Source organism: Oncorhynchus kisutch, linkage group LG16 (genome assembly GCF_002021735.2).
Source record: "Oncorhynchus kisutch isolate 150728-3 linkage group LG16, Okis_V2, whole genome shotgun sequence".
NCBI lineage: Eukaryota > Metazoa > Chordata > Actinopteri > Salmoniformes > Salmonidae > Oncorhynchus > Oncorhynchus kisutch.
The window spans coordinates 28,975,077-28,997,625 of record NC_034189.2 but is presented as its reverse complement, the minus strand read 5'-3'; the positions used below and the strand labels follow the sequence as shown (position 1 = coordinate 28,997,625).

Here is a 22,549-nt window from a genome sequence, read left to right as displayed (position 1 = left end):
GCAGGGCTAGGTCTGCATTGGCTGTGCAGTATTAAGGGTGATATGGACTCTGCAGAAGTCAGGGCATTCACACTTCTTACGCGCCGCTGAGCGGCGCTGTTGTGAAGGAAGTTATCAAGAGGAGGGTGCGTTTGGTTGACAGGAGGTTTTGTATTATCCTATCAATACAGAGCCATCCACATCTTTACAAAATTAGAGGCACACAGCAATAATGAGCTCAATTTGGCATCTGCGTATCCCGGGGCGACGCAATTGCGTCCCATCATCCATACCGCGCCTAAAAACACATTTTCGAATCAAGCAGTCTGTTTGAATTGCCCAAATAGTCATTGTAAGTCCTATACTAGTCTTGATAGATGCGTGAGCCTATGCAATTATAAATTGACATTACATTTTCATTTAGATGTGCTTATCCAGAGAGACTTGGTTGAATGCCAAGTTTCAGAGGAAAACAAACGTTACTGCAAGTAGATCCTTAAATATGCATCTGCAACAGCAGAGCCAGGAAGATAAAATAGTATCTTTAGTAAATATGCATCTGCAACAGCAGAGCCAGGAAGATAAAATAATGTCTTTAGTAAAAGGAGTGCATTCGAATCCACACAGCCTGAGGGTTGCGTCCCAAAATGGTCAAGCACATTGATAGAAAAGTTGCCATTGGAGAACATGGTTTATGCAACAAATCTAAAGTAAAGCCTGATTGCCAAATAAACCCGAATAGGTAGAAAGCCTACGCAGACCAAAAAAAAAAAAAAGTAAGAGTTCATTGAGCAGTGAGAAGTTCCGGCTAGTTCAGTGACAGAACGTGCATTTTTTTTTAAAGAAGCTGACTTTGCTGCAGAAGTATCACAATAAATGTAAGTGAAAAACTTAAATTAGACATGACATTCATGAATCCAACATTGAAAACTGATTCAAATAGTTAAAGATCAAATTTACATAAAGAGATGGGCGAGTCAAAAATCCATGGAGGCTATACAAATGTAGTGCAGGACAGTGCCAACATCTCATGGAAGATTAACACATGGAACACCAAAACCGACACTCAGCCCACCCCACTCAATGAAAATACATAGCACACATGGCTTCCAAGCTCATAGGAAATCACTATATACACTATACTTTAAAACAGAAATACTGTGGTCTTGACTACAGTGACCATGGCTTGTTCTCCCACACATCCTGCATGGTGCAGGAAGCAGCCATGGTCTGGCTGTTCTCTAGCTGCTGGAGCTTGAGGGCCGAAGCCAGCAGGAGATCGTTCAACTGGCAGGATAAGGTGAATACATGATGGGCCACAGGTTCGTTCAGCAAGGTGGTCAGGGAAGACGAAGAGTCTGGCCAGACCGGGCAGGGTAGTCCAGATGGGGGGGGGGGGGGGGGGGGGGGGGCGAGGGGGATTTGGATGAGCAGGAGGAAAACATGTCCGAGGCTGTGAACAGGGCTCTCCCACCGAACAGCTGAGTGTAGGCACCCCCCTGAGTGGTGGAGTCAGAGCCTCTGATGTTGCTGGGAAGGTTGTGCTGGATGCGGCAGCGGGTTTCGTAGAGGCCGAAGCCAAAGGTGCAGCACAGGGCCCCACAGGGCCTCCAGTCCTGAGTGTGTGGGCCCGGCAATGGGGGCCTTATCCTCAGCCTGGAGACTCCGGGATACCAGGCCGCCATCACGGAGGCTGCCGCTACCATCACACTCGATGTCTTGTAGCGGGTGGAACACTTCCAGAGGATCAGGGGGAGAGACTGAGACTCTACTAGGTGCAGGGGGGCCTTAACCAGGGACAAGTCTTCTCCAACACCAGCTGAGCCCTGCTCCCCTGGGAACAGGTCATCTGTCCCCTCTTGGTAATGGAACATGGGCAGGTTGTTACTGCTGGTCTGAGAAAAGCATATTTAATATCAGGGTTAAATTATTAATTTGGATGGTAGGCCTACACTATTTAGGCCCATGAAAAACAGGATATAGAGGAAAGGTAAAAATGCAACAGTACACTAGCAATTCTGGTCTCAATGTATTGTGTAGGCAAAGATACAACTATGACATAAAAAAATCAGTGTCAAATCTAGAGTAGGTCGACAACGGTCATGCTAATCTGATCTATCCACATGATAGCATCAAGATTGACTTCATTTCCCTGTTAAGATCTGAATGGCAGGCTGCAATGATCAGGACACCGCGGAACCGGGGCGAGATATGTCTCTGATAATGTACCCCAATCCAGGGATAGGAGAGGGCGCTGTAGTCCTAAATATCCAACATTTTATGTCGAGAAGTGTCACACCCTGACCATAGTTTGCTTTGTATGTTTCTATGTTTTGGTTGGTCAGGGTGTGATCTGGTTGGGCATTCTATGTTAATTGTCTAGTTTGTCTAGTTCTATGTTTGGCCTGATATGGTTCTCAATCAGAGGCAGGTGTTCGTCATTGTCTCTGATTGGGAACCATATTTAGGTAGCCTGTTTGGTGTTGGGTTTTGTGGGTGATTGTCCTTATTCTGTGTGTATGTGCACCAGTATTAGGCTGTTTCGGTTTTCGTTACGTTTATTGTTTTGTAGTGTTTGTATTTAGATTCGTGTTGCTTCAGTTGAATAAACATGGATCGCAATCTACACGCCGCATTTTGGTCCGACTCTCTTTCCCATACAGAAAACCGTTACAAGAAGATTGAAATACTGCAAGATGAGTAGATTTTCCCCAATGTTCAAGCCAAATTCTATGAATATTATTTCGGTATTGCAATTCGTAGAAATAACAGGAAAGATCCGGAAAACGTATTTCAGTAAAAACTTAGACAACATGCTACACTGATTGCTTTGTTACGAAGTCACATGTACTATCTGTCGCTGTGTCTACTGTTTATTTTAAAATATCTTAATCTTGACCCAGTTCCCGCGTTCCCTTTATAATGAGGCTCAGCTGTGCAACACTGAACGTGCTTAATATTAAATTGCCAATCAAAATATGACAGATATAAATACAAAAGCACAGGTATCATCAAGCAGCAGTGGCCGACATGCAGGTTAAAAAAACATGAGGGCAGTGGAATGCCCTGGAATGTCAAATAAGAGTTGTTGATCCAACTCAAACGTTAAAGATTTTGTTTTTAACCAGAAGACCTATTTTGTTTCCAAACTTACGAAGAAGATTGAAAGCTGTATTTCTTTTTGATGTATACAGTAACTAAGATACTGTTTTAAAGGGCATACAGGTCTGCTCTGACTTTACACGGTTATCGCTCTATTTAGTTATTAATACTTATTTCCAAAAAAGGTCTTAGGAACGTTTATATGGAAAACATGTTTTATTCAATTATTTAATGATTAGTTTTCATATGTACTTAACATAGTAGGTACCCTTTTATTTAAACTATTTGTTGTTTTATTTCTCAGAATAGTTCCTGATTACACTAAAGAGAGTTTTTAGTCTCTCTTACTGCAAGAACCCTTGGTTTGGTCTTGAACATAATTTTCAGTTGAGTTGAATTTCAAAGCCAGATAACGTCTAGCTCAAAGGTTATGGAATAAGCTATTTTCACTTTAAATTGACTTAAATGGTGCAGATCTCGGTTCCTTATCGTTTACGTTCACTGCTCCTACATCTTTGACTCATCCTACTACAGTTTCTACTGTTATATAATCTTTGTTGTTTTGTCTTTGTCTATAGTTTCTCTTAATGCTAGGGGGTTACGAAACAATGTGAAGCGCAAGGCCTTATTTTTATTTGCTAAACAATTTCAAACAGATTTTTGCTTTTTTCAAGTCTCACTCAATTTCGGCTGATGCCAACTTCTGGAGGTCACAGTGGGACAACGATATTTGGCTCTCCCATGGATCTGAACGCTCTGCTGGTGTCACTACAATGAAAAATACCTTTGGTGGTAATATTCTACACTCGGAATGTGACCCCTTTGGTCACTTTATTTGTCTTGTGATCAGTTACAATGACATTACACTCATTACTGTAAACTTCTACAGGTACAACACCAAACATGAGAATGATGAGTTGCTTGAATCTATAGAGAAACGTATACTTCATTGGTTATCTAAATTTCGCTGTTATTGATAGGAGGGGACTTTAACATTAAAAATAGATCATTCAACTGATAGATGGCCCCCAGGTAGGCCAACCAATCAGAATTTGGGTTTAATACTTTTTATGGAAAAGTTTGATCTTACTGATATATGGAGAGAGAGGTTTCCGGGCAAAAGATCATTCACTTGGAGTAACAAAACAGGTTCCAGACAATCCAGAATAGATTTTTGGCTTATATCCAAATGTATTGATAGTGAGTGTGTTACTACAAATATTTGTACTACTCCCCTCACAGACCATAGGGCCATTTACATTGATATCAAAATATTTACCCCTGATCCTAACCTTGGTAGAGCATCCTACTGGAAGCTAAATAGCTCATTATTAAATAATGATATAGTTAAATTTGAGGTTAAAGATCTGCTCTCACGCTTTTGGGAAAGGGCTTGTGAAGAAAAATCTTATTGCAAGAACTGGGAGCTCTTTAAATTTGAGGTGTCCAAATACCTTAGAAAATATGGTAGTAATCTTGCTAAGACCAGAAGAGCTGAGGAGGAAAAGGTGATCATTAAGATAACTTCCCTTTCTCAGAGGTCCCCAGCTGACATCTTGGGGGAGGAGAAGATGGAACTAATTGAGTTACAAAATAAACTGGATAATATATATCAATTAAAAGCAGAAGGAGCCTTTATTAGATCTAGGAAAAAATGGATTGAGGAGGGAGAATAGAATTCATCCAATTTCTTTAGACTTGAGAAATTTCACTCTAAAAATAACACTATCCATAAGTTAAACATTGATGGTGTTATTACAGATGACCAAAAATGAATCGCTAAATAGTGTAGCAATTTTTACAGAAAATTGTATAGCTCTACGTACTGTCAGGAATCCACAGATATGTTTTTTAACTGAATAATGTTCACTCTATCAGTGATATAGAATCTAAACAGTGTGATGAACCCATCAAAGTTGAAGAGATTAGAGTCTATCAAACATCTAAGGAACAATAAATCACCAGGTGTTGATGGAATTACATCATAATTTTACAAATTATTTTCTGAACAAGTAGCTCCCTTCCTATTTGAAGTCTTTTTAGAGAGTATTAAAAACAATGTTCTCCCTCCTACAATGAGTCAGGGGTTAATAACACTGACACCTAAGCCTAAAAAAGAAGTGCTGCTCATCGATAACTGGCGCCCAATTTGTCTTCTTAATAATGACTATAAGATATTTGTTAAGGTTTTCTTCCGGTGAAGGAGAGGCGGACCAAAATGCAGCGTGGTTAATTTGATACATCTTTAATGAAGATGATACACGAACAATACAAAAACAATAAACGTAATGTGAAAATCTACACAGCCTATACTGGTGCAAACAAACACTGAGACAGGAACAATCACCCACGAAACACTCAAAGAATATGGCTGCCTAAATATGGTTCCCAATCAGAGACAACGATAACCCCACTATACCACAATCCCAATACCTACAAAAAAAAACAAGACAAAACACACCACATAATTAACTCATGTCACACCCTGGCCTGACCAAAATAATAAAGAAAATACTAAGACCAGTGCGTGACAATATTAGCCTTACTACTTGCAAAAATAATTAAAGAAGTCCTGGATGCAATCATTGATGAAACACAGTCTGGCTTCATGAGGAACAGACATATTTCTAACAATGTCAGACTAGTATTAGACATACTTGACTACTCAGACCTAATAACTGAGGATAGCTTCATATTATTTTTATATTTTCATAAAGCATTTGACACAGTAGAGCATCAGTTTCTCTTCCACTCCCTTGAGAGACTTGGCTTTGAGGATTTTTTCTGTAAGGCTATTAAGACTCTCTATGCAAATGGTAACAGCTCTATCAAATTGAAATATGGCACCTCACCTAGATTTTAGTTAAAGAGAGGAATTAGGCAAGGTTGTCCTATCTCTCCGTACCTGTTTTTATTAATCACCCAACTTCTTTCAAATTATTTAAATAATAGTCCTGTACAAGGTATTTCCATAGCTGGTAAAGAAATTATTATAAGCCAGCTGGCTGACGATACTACACTTTTTCTGAAAGACGCTAACCAAATTCCCATATCGATCAATGTGATACAATCATTTTCCAAAGCATTTGGTCTATATCTTAACATTAATAAATGTGAACTCATAGCTGTCAAAGATTGTGTGACACCTTCATATTATGGTATTCCAGTAAAAGAAGAACTTACATATTTAGGCATAACCATTACAAAGGATCAGAAGTCTAGAGGCTTACTAAATTGTAACCCTCTTATTAAAAAACCCCAGAAGAAACTAAATCAATGGCTACAGAGGGACTTATCTTTAAAAGGTAGAGTCCTAATAACCAAGGCTGAAGGTATCTCTAGACTAACATATGGTGCTTTATATCTTGACAGTAAAATAAGCAAGGAGATAGACCAGATGCTTTTCAACTTTCTTTGGAGAAACCGTACCCATTACATTAGGAAAACTGTTGTAATGAACACTTATGAGAATGTCAGACTGAATTTTCTGGACTTTACTACTTTAAATAATACTTTTAAGATAAAACAATTCCTAAGACCCACTTCTATCTGGAATTGTATTCCTCATCATGTCTTCTCTACTTTTGGTGGCCTTAACTTCATGTTGTTTTGCAGTTATAATATTGACAAAGTTCCAGTGAAACGTTCTGCTTTTCATCGGCAGGTTTTCTTGTCATGGTCCTTAATTTATAAACACGATTTTTCTCCACACATATATTATATATGGAATAATCGGGATATATTGTATAAAAATACCTCTTTGTTTTTAGAATATTGGTTCTGAAATAATATCCTATTGGTGAGCCAACTGGTAAATGCAGAGGGTCTTTTATCATTCTTATCACTTTACAAGGTCCCTGTAACACCTAAAGATTTTGCAATTGTTTTAGATGCCATTCCCTCAGGTGTTGCTATGTTATTCAGGAACGTGTCAAGACCTGACCCTCAGAGCCTACCTTCTATTGACCCATCAGTAGGAAAGATTTGTTTCTCTTTTGGTCCATTCAACAACAGAGCGATACGATCCTTGTTTCAGCAGGATGTTGTATCTATACATTGTCATGGCTTATTGGAATGGATTTATTGATAATCTGTTGGAAAAAAGTTTGGATGTTGCCACACACATACCTACTTGTTAACAAAATTAAGGAAGTTTCCTTTAAAATTATTCATAAATATTATCCTGCCAACCACTATATGAAGAAGTTTAAGGAAAACATCAACTCAAATGGCTCCTTTTGTAATGACCACCCAGAAACACGTATTGCATCTTTTTTGGCATTGTATGCATGTAAGAAAACTGTGGCAAGACATCAGTAGGTTTATAATTGAACACATTTATGAATATTTTATACTATTGTGGAGAGATGTACTGTTTGGATTCTTTACATACAATAGAAATAAGCTGAAACATTTTTATGTAATTCATTTCATTATTCTTTTGGCCAAATTTCATGTACACAAATGTAAATTTACAAACAGAAAACCACATTTTCGTACCCTACAAAAAGAAATTGAACTGTATTAAGACGGTTAAATGCTCTACTAACAAAAAAGCTGTTAGAATTGTAAGTACAGTGGGGCAAAAAAGTATTTAGTCAGCCACCAATTGTGCAAGTTCTCCCACTTAAAAAGATGGAGAGGCCTGTAATTTTCATCATAGGTACACTTCAACTATGACAGGCAAAATTAGAGAAAAAAAAAAATCCAGAAAATCACATTGTAGGATTTTTAATTAATTTATTTGCAAATTATGGTGGAAAATAATTTAGCCTTCCCAAATCAATACATGTGCGTTATGTATTGATTTAAAAAAAAAACGTTTGCCAATTACTTCCCTGACTACTAACTGCAAGCCCATTGAGAACAAACACCTATTTCGGCAATTTACACCACAGTTGGTCAACCTCGCACCCGTGTAATTCGTTTTTTAAATGCTGTCTGATGTAGGAAAATATAAACCTTTGTGTGATTGATAATGCCCTTGTTTGAAATGAATAAAATACACATTTAATGTGTGGGGGACTCATCTAGCTTGATTTACAGTATTTATAGGAACACATTTAATGAGAGACAAACACAAATGATTCAAATGTAATTACTTTTGTCACTGACAACTAGGGGACAATGCATTTCATACACACCCAGAAAAAGTAGTCGCATGGAAGAGAAATGTGTATATGACCACAAAGAAAAATCTTTTTATTTTCTTATCAAGATACATTAAAAGGATAGACACATTGGAATAAAAAACACTTGAGAAAAAAATGTAATTGTAGCATAATTATCTCTCCAACATACAAAATTCTAACCCCCTCTCCATCCCTCCCAACTGTTTGATGGCCAACCATCCCAGTCTCCCATCCCAAACCCACTCAATGACAGAGAGCAATGTTCACATGTACAGTATTTTAACCTTCTCCAAAATATGAAGTAATTACAAGCTTTTCTTAAAAGGTTTTATATAAAAAAAACTGACATTATCAATAGGCCAAGTTTTTTCTCTTCAGATTAGTATTTTCACTAAGCATTTAACACTTAAAATTTGTTTTAGAAACATTACAAAAGCCCACATTGGGACCAAACTTGCATATAAATCCTTCATTTCTACCCCAGTATTGGCTGTCAGTTCCCAATGCCTGAGGGAGCATGAGGAATTATAATATCCAATTAAGCATCGATTTAATCTAACGCACCCTTTCATCATAAAACACAAAAAGGTAAAATACAGATTCAAACCAAATCAATCCACAAGTAAAGACATCACCGGAGATTCCTCTCCCATCATATCATTAAAAACATGACTTCTGTACCCAAGTCAATACATATTGCTGCTTTAGTAATGACATTCTGACGACCAGCTCGTAACAATTTGCCATGTCTGTTCAAAAGCAAGAGTGAAACAGTCCATTGTCATAACTGCTGTGACTTAACCTATGGGTGGGGGATCTGAATGCATGTTTTATACGTACAGGTGGCAACATGCACAGGGGCCATCTTAGAATGGAGTTTTACACACCTTGAATGTTTATGGCTTAATTCTGTCTCCTTCACTAAAAATAACCCATCTTTCTCACAATAAGGGCCTTAAAGACAACAGCATCTATTCCATATGTCTCAAACCACAGTAACCCATCAGATCCACATCCAGAACACACATATGAATATCTTCCAAACCTACATGAAATGAATGTCTTCTACCCTGTTAACCTACATTACACCTTTTCCTAAACCATTACTCTCTCCTACCATTGTATTGATGATGCAAGACCGTTGTAATCGAGAGGTCGTTCTCGCAGGTCAAAACCAAAACGCACCTCCGGATGGGTAAAACGTGGCTGTAACAAGCATGACAATCAAGTGATAGGAGACAAGGCAGGACTCAAATGGATTGTGATGACAAACAAGAAAAACAGAGCTCAAACTACTAGGGGCCAACAGCATTTTCCCCTCTCACTATCAAACCATCAAACGTAACTTCTGATAGGCTTGTGGAGAGATAGAGGGGGGATCAGTTCTTATTTGGGTGTGTGGAAAGGGGGCAGGGTAATAGTGCAAATTAAAGTCTAACAGAATGAGTGTCCAAAAGTAGAACATGATTATTTGACAAGTATGCTTGAATGATGAGTCATACAAAGTACTTCACCTCAACCTCCCAGACCTATGAAGGAACATTTTCCCAGAAAAATAATCAAAATAAACATGCTATAAACTCCTGTCCCATTTAGCCTTCCCAATAGAAATAGAATAACTAGAATGGGCATTCAGTCAAATTGCCGTGGTCTGAGAGACTTTGTCCCTTCTAGTATTTATATTTCTTTTTCTTTCTATGGCCTTCCCACATCCAACCAAATTGGTGTCACCCCCTCAAAAAGCTGCAAATATTTACACAAATAAGACCTGGAGGAAAAAATAAAGTGTTTTAACACCATTATTTCAGGATGAGAAATATTTCAGAGTTTAAATTACACAGTTAAAAATATTTGCCATTAAAAAAAGGGGAGCAAAATAATTAAGCAAAAAGAGCCGGAATAAAATACTACAAAGCCTAGCGCGTGGGTGTAAGTGTGTAGAGAAGTAATGTTGGCATGTGTGTGTGTGAGCTCAATGAAAAGTATGCATGTGGGTGTCACTAAAGTGTGTGTGTGTGTGTGTGTGTGGTGAGCAGCACGTCAGCTTTTGGGAGGTAACAGAACAAAAAAAATATAACAGAAAACGACTACTGGACTGGTATTGCGTGCGCTGTTGCACTAGCAGGTGGGCGTGCAGGGTGGTGCGCCCCCCATGTCGCAGTGGGTCTCAGCGCCCCCCCCTCCCCTTAGTCCTCCAGGACGATGGGCTCGCTGGTGCTGGATGGCAGGGTGGGCAGAACCAGGGTCCGGGGACCTAGGGGCAGCTTGACCCTGACCGGGAGGTGAGGTTTTCTGGCTGCACGCCGCATCTCAGACTGAGTAAGGTGTTTTCTCAGAGCCCTTGAGAGGAGAGAAACACACAACACAGTGAATTAGCTATAGGACTGACAAAATCCACATTTGCACACCTAGGAGTCAAAGTGCACAGGTGCAAAGAAGTGAATCCGTCTCGTCTTCAAACTAGTTGAATGCAATATTACGCATTAATCAACAAATGCAACCTTTTGGTTAAAAAAAAAAATTCTCCCATTGAATTTACTGCCATAGAGACCTGATTGATACCCTTTGTCAGGTATTCCATATACAACAAATGTATAAAACATTAGGAACACCTTAATATTGAGATGCAGCCCTTTTGCCTTCAGAACAGCGTCAATTCGTCAGTGCATGGACTCCACAAGGTGTCAAAAGCCTTCCACAGGGATGCTGGCCCATGTTGAATCCAATGCTTCCCACAGTTGTGTCATGTTGGCTGGATGTCTTTTGAGTGGTGGACCATTTTTGATACAAATGGGAAACGGTTGAGTGTGAAAAACTCAGTGTGGCAGTTCGACACATTCAAACCAGTGCGCCTGGCACCTACTACCCCGTTCAAAGGCACTGAAATGTTTTGTCTTACACAATCCATGTCTCAAAATCCTCCCCCTCATCTACAATGATTGAAGTCGATTTAACAAGTGACATCCATAAGGGATCATAGTTTTCACCCGGATTCACCTGGTCAGTCTGTGTCATGGAAAGAGCAACGTTACTAATGTTTTGTACACTCAGGGTACAACACTGTATATTTTTCAACACAAAAAGGACAGAATCTAAATTAGTATCCTCAATTGCTGCTTGCTACTATATACAGAAAGTAATCTGTACAAAAGGACAGTACCTGGTGTCTTTCGTGGCCACAAACACCACGGGGTTGGGTGCGTCTCCCTGGTTCACTTTCTGACGCTTGATCACCGACTGTGAGGTGGTCCTCATGCCCGATGTGAACGGCCTCCCATTGGTGGGGAACGGCAGCCCTGCCGCCTGTGACTAAATGAGAGAAGAACTGTGAGGGAAGAAGTGTGTGCGCTGACGCGGTGTGCCACGCAAGTGTGTGTATGTGTGTAGCCACTTGGCCCAAGTTGTGGTGATGCTGCTTTGCGCAAAGGTGGAGGAGGGAGATGGACAGATGGTCAGTGGGAGAACCCGACTGATATGGAATTTTTGGGTCCGATACCAATTTTATGGAAGCAAAAGTGACCGATTACCAATACCCCTGCCGATATAGTTTTTATTTTTAGAGGTGGAATAAAAACATTTTTTACCCCAAATGTTTTTTTGCACAAATTGTGCTCCAAAGGATAAGCAGACACTCTAAATTATGATTTCTTAACAAAATATTTAACATGTACATTTAAGAAAATCTTCGGGTTTACAGATAATCCATCAAAACCAACTTTATCCTCTATAAATCCTCTGTAAATACAAAACTATTTTAGTTGACCTTTTTAGCTACCACTTAAAGATATGCCTATCTACAGCAGTGGATAAGAAGTATGTAGAAGTGTTTGTGCAAAACCACCACAAAGGGTGGCTGGCTGAATTAAACTGCCTCAAAGTAAATCTGAAACTGCACTGTTCACAAATAAGCTTTGAAATGCAGTGACATGCTGTTTGTAATGTCACCACTAGGTGTCAGCATTTGTATTGAGTAGATATACTACAGGGTTTACAAGAATCAAAAGGTCATGCAAACACTTAATGGCAACCTAGCAATGCGAGTATGTTATGACAAGCAAAAGCTAGCTATTCATTACGACAATGTTTGCGTCATTACACTGTTATACAATACAATGTTTTATTTATAAGTTGACTGAGAACACATTCTCATGTACATCAATGACCTGGTGAATAGTTAGAGGAGAGGGAATGAATGAGCCAATTGGAAGCTGGGAAAGATTAAGGGACCGTGGATGGTACAAGGGGCAGATTGGGAATTTAACCATGACACCGGGATCAACACCCTCACGATAAGTGCCATGGGATATTTAGTGAGTCAAGAAAACCGGTTTAATATACCATTCGAAAGACGGCACCCTACACAGGGCAATGTCCCCAATCTCTGCCCTGGGGCATTGGGCTATTATTTTTTTAAGACCAGAAGAAAGAGTGCCTCCTGCTGGCCCTCCTAGCAGCATCTGGTCGCCCATCCAGGCACCGGTCATGGTCAACCCTGCTTAGCTTCCGAGACAAGCCAGCAGTGGGATGCAGGGTGGTATACAAAATGTATTGGCTATACATTTCAACTGCAAATGGGGACTGAAAACATTTCTTAAATTTTTTTGTAATGTAGCAGATGTTCTTATCTAGAGCGACTAATAGTAGTGAGCGCATAGATTTTTCGCACTGGTCCCGTGGGACGAGAACCCACAACCCTGGCGTTGCAAGCGCCATGCTCTACCAACTGTGTCACAAGGGACATGCAGGCAAATGTTTTCCGCACTGGTTTTAGTCGCACGTTCTAATTTAGCTAGCTAGCTAACATTAGCTACTCATCTCATAAAGAATACAAACAGATGAATGATAGATCTGAAAAAAGCAAGACATTTGCTGCAGATTGCATATTTGAGAAAAGAAAATAAATAAATCCCATAGCTCACATAATAGGCCCAGACAGTAAGAGTTATTTTTGTATCTAGGACGAGTGTTGACTTTTTGCACCAGTTCAATGTCAGCACATAAGTAGAACAGATTGCTAGCTAGCTAAGCTAACTACCTTGCTGGCTTGTTAGTTATTAACATGGTTAGCTTAGCTAAGTGAGAATGTGATGAGGACAGGGCTGCTTGCTTGAAGTGTACTTTTGATGATTTACCTATCCAAATACACTGGCTGTAACAAGCTACTCACTGTCAAACCACCATGCCAACTCGTGCACATTGTGACCTAGGGCTGAACGATGTTCAATGAGCAGCTGGTAGAGAGCCCTCGTCAGGCAACCATTGAAAATAAAATAAAAATGAACGCAAATGTGCAGACGTATTTGTTTATTCTATGTATATAATATTGGCGCTTTATCTGTGGAATAAAAAAATATATATTTCTGTGAAAGGCTAATATCGGCCGACAATATTGGTCAACAGATTTATCGGTCAGGCTCTAGTCAGTGAATCTCCCATTGTAACGGAGGAACCAGAACCAGTTTGCTAGTCTCTCCCTCTCCACAGTCAGAGTAGCCTGGGACGCTATCCAAGGTTACATTAACAGAGGAAAGATAACAGGCCGTCTATACCAAACAAGAACCAGTCAGTGTCACATATATGGTTTGACTGACAGATGGGGGAAGTCAAAATGGTGGTTGTGGTGTGTTTGTGTGTGAGGACTGAGGAGTACTCACGCTACTGTCAAAGGGCCTCTTCCCGAGCAGGCCTGATCCCCCGCGGGGCTGGTTGGCCTGGTTGCGGTTGATGGGTGTGGGAGCGCCTCTGGGGGCCTTCAGCTTGAGTGGAGCCTGGATGGCTAGGGAGAGGACAGGAGAGGCATAAATCACAAACCAAAATCAAGACACTTACAACAGGAAGGAGCCTAACTATTGCATTGAAGCTATAAAGAGTATTGAAAGAGAACTGACATAGAAGTACAAAAAAGGATTGTAGGGGAAAGCTACAGGCAAGTGTTTTGAATCCCAATAGTTCACAATGCTATTTTGAGAAGTAATAAATAAAAAGATCTCTTAGGAGCTCTCTGGTGGTTGGTAGATTCTCACCCAGTTCCTTCACTATAGTGGCCAGCGGTGGTCGAGGGATAGAGCGGTTCTTTATAGGGGCCTTGGTTGCTTTAGGCAACCTTATCATACCTGAGGAAGAAAAGATGACGATAAGCAGTGTGTGTGTGAAAATCACATGTCTGAGTGTGTTTGTGTGTATAAAGTATCTCCTCTACTCACACTCGGCCTTGACGGCGTTTGCATTGATGGAGGCGTAGGGGCGGCGTGCCGCGCGGCGGGGCTGCAGGATGTCAGTGCAGACGCGGCGGGCAATACGCGTCAGCTTGGTGGTCTGCAGGATGAATGTCTGCCGGTTCTTGGCCAGCAGCTTGGCGCGCCCCCCGCTCGTCGTGAACGGGGACAGGCCTTGCACCTCCTGGCGGGTCATGTGACCGCGCGGAGTGGACTCCTGAGGGGCCAAAAGAGTCAAGTTAACATATTGCAATATCATGACTGGTCAGACTGACTGTTTAGGGTCCATTGCAATAGGGTCCGTGCTATCCGGGATCCTTGGGACATCCCTACCCCCCATTGAAGTTGAAATGTAAAATGGTTAACTAAGGGTTATGGTAAGATTAAGGGTTAGCGTAGGGATGTCTGAAGGATTCCGGCTAGCACAGCCATCTCACTAGTCTAGTCTACAGTGGCTTCCTCTCCTCCTGCCGCTGTAATGATCTGATAACACAGGGTAGGTGAAAGCAACAAGGTGGATGCCCACCAGGGATTATGAAATGAAAATATGAACGCACTCTTCCCTGTCCAATGTATCACTTAAGGTTACGGAGATGAACCGAGGTTTAGGGAAGCTGGTTAGTGAAAGCAGACGTACCGAGACAGATCTTGCAGCGCCCTCTAGCTGTGTGGGGGTCTTCAAACCTCCATATTTCTTCCAGTAAATCCAGCAGGAGGCACACAGTCTGCACTGCATGTTGGGAGGACCCCATGCGTACCACTGTGCTGACTGGGCAGCTGGAAGAGGCAAGGTGTTTGTATTAGCTCACAAGAAAAGTAACACTATTTGTATTGTCTATGGAGCCCCTGGCTCTGGCAATTAGACAATCGAAAGAATTTACACCAATATCTCCATTCGACAGATCACGCCAACGATATATCTCAATCCCTCCTAAAACACTTTGAAGATCATAGACAAATCCCGGTGGAGGACGCCAACAACAAAAATGTGTCACTGTCCCAATACTTTGAGCTCACTCTATCCCTTAATGTAAACTACGCTTTGGGCCGATTATTGCTCACACAATTTTCTATTTGGCGCAAAATGTTAAAACAACGTAACTGGGAATCCGTACCCATGCCAATATCATGGACTGTAATGGTTTGAAAACATTCCTAGATTTGAAAAACATTACCAGGCAACTGCTTTTTTACAACTTAGGTCTAGTATGCTGGCCTATGGAGTCCCACGGAAAACCCAACTACCGAACCATCCAATGATTATCTGGGCTCCCAAAAGGACTGATCTCTCTAATATATAAACTACTTTTGGAAAGCTCATATTCTGAGCAAGCTATTAAAAAAAAATTATGGTCCACAGATTTAAGTGAATATGAACAACCCTTTAACCACAGAAACAACCCTTAAACCACAGAAAATGGAAAATTATGACCATGGCTTCCCGTAATCCGAACCATCAATTTACACATTTTAAGTTTGTTCAGACTATTTAACAGCAAGAAACATTTTGCAATGAAATTGGCCCCAACTCCCAACTGTTCGCCGTGTCCCCTAACTCACATGATGTGAGAGTGCCCTGCAGTTAAATGCTTCTGGGACAAAATTACACCATTCATTCCCAAAGTGCATGAATGTAAATATTCAATACTTTGCATCTACTAATGCTACTTAACGATGATAGCTCCTTGAAAATCAATACATCAGAGACTATTACTGCTGGCAGGCAGCACTGCTGCAAAAAGCAAAAATGACTTTGGCTCTTAGATGGCACTCACCTCACCAGCTCCCAATTGCCAAGTGGATCCAGTTAGTATTTGAAGTTATAACATACGAATGAATGGTGAGAGGCAAACAATTGAGGCCTGGACAAATATACTTGACTAAAGAATAATCTGAGCTAAAGCCCAACAAATAAACAATCTATTAAGGCCAAACATGAAAAATATATATGACACACACAAAGTAAACTAATTTAAATGTAACATGCAAAAATTTTTTTTTACTGAGATAAATGAATTGTAAGGAATTCAGTCAATTTCAAGGAATTAATTAGGTCCTAATCTATGGATTTCACATGACTGGGAATACAGATATGCATCTGTTGGTCACAGATAACTCAAGTTTTACTTGAGCGTCTTATTGCAAACAGGATGCATGTTTTGGAAACATTTTATTCTGTACAGGATTCCTTCTTTTCACTCTGTCAATTAGGTTAGTATTGTTGAATAACTACAATGTTGTTGATCCATCCTCAGTTTTATTCTTTCACAGCAATTAAACTCTGTAGATTTTAAAGTCACCATTGGCCTCATGGTGAAATTCCTGAGCTGTTTCTTTCCTCTCCGGCAACTGAGTTAGGAAGGAGAGCTATATCTTTGCAGTGACTGGGTGTATTGATAAACCATCCAAAGTGTAATTAATAATATCCGTTTGAAATTATGGGTGTATTGTGTGAAGGGCAGTGACAAAATTGAAATTCAATCCGTATAAAAACAAAAGACGGAAAAAGTCAAGGTGTGTGAATTCTTTCTGAGGATAGTGTAAATGTACACATTTTTATCTGTTTTACATTCTTTGCTTTCAGACCCACAGAGAAGGGGTGGTATGGGATGGTTGCTGGGGAGGAGTGGGAAACATGGTTTCCAAGTGGTGGGGTGGGAGGAGGCTCACCTATGTTTTCTTTCTCTCTTTACACATACTTTTTGGCTCTGTGATGCAAGCCAACTATTACATTATCTGAATGTGTGTATTGTGCGTGTAGCCCCACCCAACAAGAAAATGAATAAAGATTTGTTAACAAAAATATATATTTTTTAAAATGCATGACGTTAAAGGTACATACACGCATTTATCAATACAGTGAGACAGAGAGAGAGAGACTTTCAAGACACACATATACTCACTATGGCAGCTCTCGCAGCTCAGACCTTTCTGGAAGCCAGCGGCCCCGTTCATGCCAGGCTTGTTACCAGGAGCCATGATCTGGTTGGGGTTGGGTTTGGTGCTGGAGGGAGGGAAAAATGTGTCATAATGGTATTTGATGCAAGGATAGTAATATTGAGGAGAATGCAGTTCAGACCGATACTCACTAGGTGGGGATGTACACCTGCTTCAGCTTGCTGTCTGCTTCTGCTGCCTTTAGTCGTTTCTGAAAGGGTATAAACATGAGATACAATTAGCACAGGAATAGCAAGTAGGTTATTGGAGCGGGTTGAGAGTTTCAAGTTCCTTGGTGTCCACATCACCAACAACGTCCAAGCACACCAAGACAGTCGTGAAGAGGGCACGACAAAACCTATTCCCGCTCAGGAGACTGAAAACATTTTGTATGGGTCCTCAAATGCTTCTATAGCTGCACCATCGAGAGCATCCTGGTTGTATCACTGCCTGGTATGGCAACTGCTCGGCCTCCGACTGCAAGGAACTACAGAGGGTAGTGCGTACGGCCAAGTACATGACTGGGGCCAAGCTTCCTGCCATCCAGGACCTCTATATCAGGCACTGTCGGAGGAAGGCCTTAAAAATGGTCAAAGACTCCAGTCACCCTAGTTAGACTATTCTCTGTTACCGCATGGCAAGTGGTACCGGAGCACCAAGTCTAGGTCCAAGAGGCTTCTAAACAACTTCTACACCCAAGCCATAAGACTCCTGAACACCTAATCAAATGGCTATCCAGCCTATCTGCATTACCTGCGCGCGCCCCCCTTCTTTAACACCACCGTTACTCTGTTATCTACTTTAAGACCTACATGTACATATTACCTCAACTAACTGGTGACCCCGCACATTGTACTGGTACCCCCCTGTATATAGTCTCGCTATTGTTATTTTACTGTTACTCATTAATTACTTGTTACTTTTATTTCTTATTCTTGTCCATATTTTTTTAAACTGCATTGTTGGTTAGGGGCTCGTAAATAAGCATTTCACTGTAAGGTCTACACCGGTTGTATTCAGCGCATGTGACTAATAACATTTGATAGGCGTGAATGAAACTACTATTTATACATCAGTGAAACAACTGACGAATGCAAACCATGTCATATTGTCATTGAGAGGTGAGAGGAGGTGAATTACCTGTTGGATGTAGCGGTCAGTAGTCTTCCACATGTAGTAGAACTGGACCACACTGGCTAGTGACTTCCATGGTAACTAAAAAAAAAGAAGAGGTATAAACACCACACAAATCAGAATCACCAATGCCATCTGTGACCAGTAGAACATACACCATAGGTGCATAGCATGACAACAAGGAAGGTGTTAAGATATCTCCCCCCCCCCCCCCCAAAAAGAAGGTAGGGGCAAACGGAATCATTTTTGCTTTTCTTGGCTAAATGTTTTATAGCATTTTCCATTGTGTGCCCTAATGAACATGACCTTGGAGTCATGAATGAAGGACCGTAGGAGTGTCATTGAGATGAGTGTTCACTACTTACAAAGTCCTGGCGGATGTCGTTAAAGTCCTTGCCGTACTTCTCCAGGGCCTCCTCAAACAGCATGGCCTCCGAGGCACTCCACTCCTCCATCTCGTCACGGCAGAGGACCGGCCCGCCCTGCGGGACCAGCGTGGACATGGCCTTGGCTAGGTCGTAACCGTTCTTCTGCAGGGTGTCCATGGCATGGAACTAGAAGGGGGGAGGGGGAGATTAGGTCGTGGTGATTTTGGCACAGGTCGCATTATTCAGGTTTTTGTAAATATGTGATATTGCATATAGTATTAGATAAATATTACGATACAATGTACATTCCTGCTACTAATTACGGCAAGGTAGATGTCCGTTAGTTTAGGGGGTAGTGGAGCACTTGCTGACTGTCTCGTCACCATGGGACATGGATAAAGTGTGTGTGTCTCACCAGTGTGATGTCTCTGGAGGCTGCTGCAGCACTCATATGCAGGCTGGGTTGACGGATGGAGCTACTGCAGTCCAGGGCTCTGGCAAACGTCCCCACAGCACTGGAACACACACACACACACACAACCATCAAATATCATAATTAGAATCTATGACAAACCCAGTACTGAAACACACACATTACAAACTTATTTTTGTCTGGGCATTTTGATACCCAATCAGATGGGGTTTAGTAAATGTGTCAATTTACATCATATGGCCACAAGATGGCACTCCAGCTTGATGTAATCAAGGAGTCTTTCACTACAATGTCGATTCCCTCCAAAAACAGGGACAAACATGCTGTGTGTTTGACTGGGGTCCTCCTGCTACTACACCGCTTAGGCAAGATCATTCAAAGATGTCAGGAAATGACTGTGCTACAATTAAACCAAAAGGCGGACTTCGAAACTCAAATCAGAATTTGCACCAAGCTCACGAGGCACCCTGACAACGTCCCGACGACAAGAACCTACATAGCAACAGGGCCGGGTTGTAACGTAACCAGGGCAACCTGTGACAGATGAAGGGGGACAGGGGACACTCACCGAGCCACCACCAGGAACTGGTCAATCTGTGGGTCTTTGAGCTGGTTGTCAGGGTCCCAGACCTTGGTCTCCAGCTTTTCCTGGATACGGGTGTGTGTTTCACCTGTGAGGGACAATACCAATAGAACAACGATCAGACACGTTAACTAATGACGCAGCAGATAGTGAAAGATACTGGTTGTGTGGCCCAGTATTTGGGTAGACACTGGACTATGGCTATAACAAGATAGAGACTTGAGAGGAGAGGAAATGGTGAAAGAGGAATAGGAGAGGGGGATAAGCAGAAGAGAAAAAAAATATGAATGAACAGAGGATGCGAGAGGAAGGGGACAGAAATTACAGCGTGTGCAGGCAGTCCAGACTACTCCTACGTAGTCTCCAGAGGATGAACAGCTATGTCCGTCTGACCAGACAGAACCAGTGTCAGACACACAGGGGCTCGAACGCCTTCCACAAAAAGTCAACGTTCAACTTAACACTGGCTACACTAGGGAACATAAGAGAGGGCAGCAGCTTACCACACCACCTGCCTGAAGGGCCCTATCCATCTTCAGCGAGCCCAACCCCACCTGACTGCGCAGGCCAAAATGTTATACATGGTTCTCTCCTTTTGGGAAGAGTAGTTGTATTCATAACTATACGTTCCCTATGTCAGTCAGTCACTCGGTATAACATACTACGGGGGACATACAATCATGCCCAAAGCTGGCTCAAAGGGTACCAAACTAGGAGGCCCACGGCAGCCCGAGCTGACAGGTTTCACCGGCTCCAAAAAGGTGTTACAGAAAACACATTTTCTCCTTAATACTTAGCCGAGAAACCTGAACTGTCATAGACCAACATAGGGAACCAGAACGAACCTGCTACAACTTGGCTATTGCGTACTGACACCGCACCCCAAGTCCAGACCCCACGGGTCCTGGAACAATACTTAACTTGAGTGTCTGAAAACACAAAACAGGAACCACAAGTCCAATACAACACTTGTCATGACTTGGTTAAGCGCACACGCTCGCTACATAGCATCGACCAGAGTCGATGAAACACAGCAGCAGAGGATCAAACCCACAGAAAACCTGCAGTAACCTGGAAACAGAGTACCCGCACACTGCCACAGCAGCCCAAGGTACAAACCCACAGGGAACTGTGGTAACCCTGATAAATGCACACTGTGTGCCACACATCAAGGCTCAACACCACAGGGAAGCTGTGGTAACCCAGACAAAATGCTGTCTAACGTCGACCAAGTCCATAGACCTAACCGGTTACAAAGGCCTCATACAGACACCTAAGGATTTCACTGAATCTGAAAAACTTGAAATCATGCGCACTGCAGGAAACCAAGGCAGCCCAAGGCTAAATCCCACAGGGCAACTGTGGTAAACCGGATAAATATGCAACCTGCACGCTGCTCAACAGCCACTCCCGGACCCAGCCATAAGAACACTATGAGCCACACTGGAAGCAGTTACAGCCAAGCAATACAAAAAAAACACATGGGTACAGTATGTGGGGGAACCCTAACTCGCTGCAGCACAGATATCAACAATCGGCAAGTCCCTGAACAATGCCCAAGAAGACACCACACCCCTAGTAGAGAGTGAGCAGGCACACCGCTAGGCAACCCTTGCCCTTTGCTATACGCCAGGGAGATAGCCTCCATAATCCAATTAGAATGACACAGCTTATAAAGCACCCTACCCCAAGCTGGATTTGCAAAACAGACAAAAAAAGCTGGTCACCAACACAGACATGCTTGTGCCTATCCATAGACAGTGCATTTGGAAAGTATTACGACCCCTTGACTTTTCTACATTTTGTTACATTACAGCCTTATTCCAAAATGGATTTAAAACATTCCCCTCCCCATCAATCTACACACAATACCCCATAATGACAAAGCAAAAACAGGATTTCTTTCAGAATGTATTCAAGAAAATGCACTGAAATATCACATTTACTTAAGTATTCTGACCCTTCACTCAGTACTTTGTTGAAGCACTTTTGGCGGCGATTACAGCCTTGGGTATGACGCTACAAGCTTGCCACACCCATTCCACACACATTCTTGTCTGAATATCCTCTCACGCTCGGTCATGTTAGATGGGGAACATCGCGTCACAGCTATTTTCAGGTCTTTCCAGAGATGTTCAATCGGGTTTAAGTCTGGGCTCTGGCTGGGCCACTCAACAAAGCCACTCCTGCGTTGTCTTGGCTGTGTGCTTAGGGTCGTTGTCCTGTTGGAAAGTAAACCCTCACCCGAGATCCTGAGTGCTCTGGAACAGGTTTCAATCAAGGATCTCTGTACCTTGCTCCATTCATCTTTCCCACAAACCTAGTATCCCAGTCCATGCCACTGAAAAACCAGACCAGAGAATCTTTTACTTACAGTCAGAGATCTTTAACTATCTTTTGGCAAACTCCAAGTAGACTGTCATGTGCCTTATTACTGAGGAGTGGTTTCAGTCTGGCCTGATTGGTGGAGTGCTGCAGAGATGGTTCTCAATCTTGAAGGTTCTCTGTCCACAGAGGAACTCTAGAGCTCTGTCAGAGCGACCATCGGGTTCTTGGTCACCTTCCTGACCAAGGCCCTTCTCCCCCGATTGCTCAGTTTGGCCAGGCAGCTAGCTCTAGGAAGAGTCTTGGTGGTTCCAAACTTCTTCCATTTAAGAATGATGGAG

At 41.9% G+C, this 22,549-nt stretch overlaps 1 protein-coding gene across 2 annotated transcripts in view; it reads right to left on the bottom strand.

Annotated features, from left to right (window-relative positions):
* Window positions 1-8,253: 8,253 nt before the first annotated feature.
* The window catches only part of LOC109906598 (metastasis-associated protein MTA2), a 30,290-nt gene continuing 15,994 nt past the window's right edge, over window positions 8,254-22,549 (bottom strand). For both annotated transcript variants that reach the window (XM_020504376.2, XM_020504378.2), the window contains 12 exons: window positions 19,869-19,971; window positions 19,283-19,382; window positions 18,865-19,053; window positions 18,506-18,580; window positions 17,518-17,576; window positions 17,332-17,432; window positions 15,066-15,205; window positions 14,417-14,645; window positions 14,237-14,326; window positions 13,868-13,989; window positions 11,374-11,522; window positions 8,254-10,553 (listed from right to left, as the gene is read on the bottom strand). In XM_020504376.2, coding sequence (XP_020359965.1) covers window positions 10,400-10,553; window positions 11,374-11,522; window positions 13,868-13,989; window positions 14,237-14,326; window positions 14,417-14,645; window positions 15,066-15,205; window positions 17,332-17,432; window positions 17,518-17,576; window positions 18,506-18,580; window positions 18,865-19,053; window positions 19,283-19,382; window positions 19,869-19,971 — 1,511 coding nt within the window. In that variant the 3' untranslated portion in view covers window positions 8,254-10,399. The remainder of the gene's footprint in view (window positions 10,554-11,373; window positions 11,523-13,867; window positions 13,990-14,236; window positions 14,327-14,416; window positions 14,646-15,065; window positions 15,206-17,331; window positions 17,433-17,517; window positions 17,577-18,505; window positions 18,581-18,864; window positions 19,054-19,282; window positions 19,383-19,868; window positions 19,972-22,549) is intronic.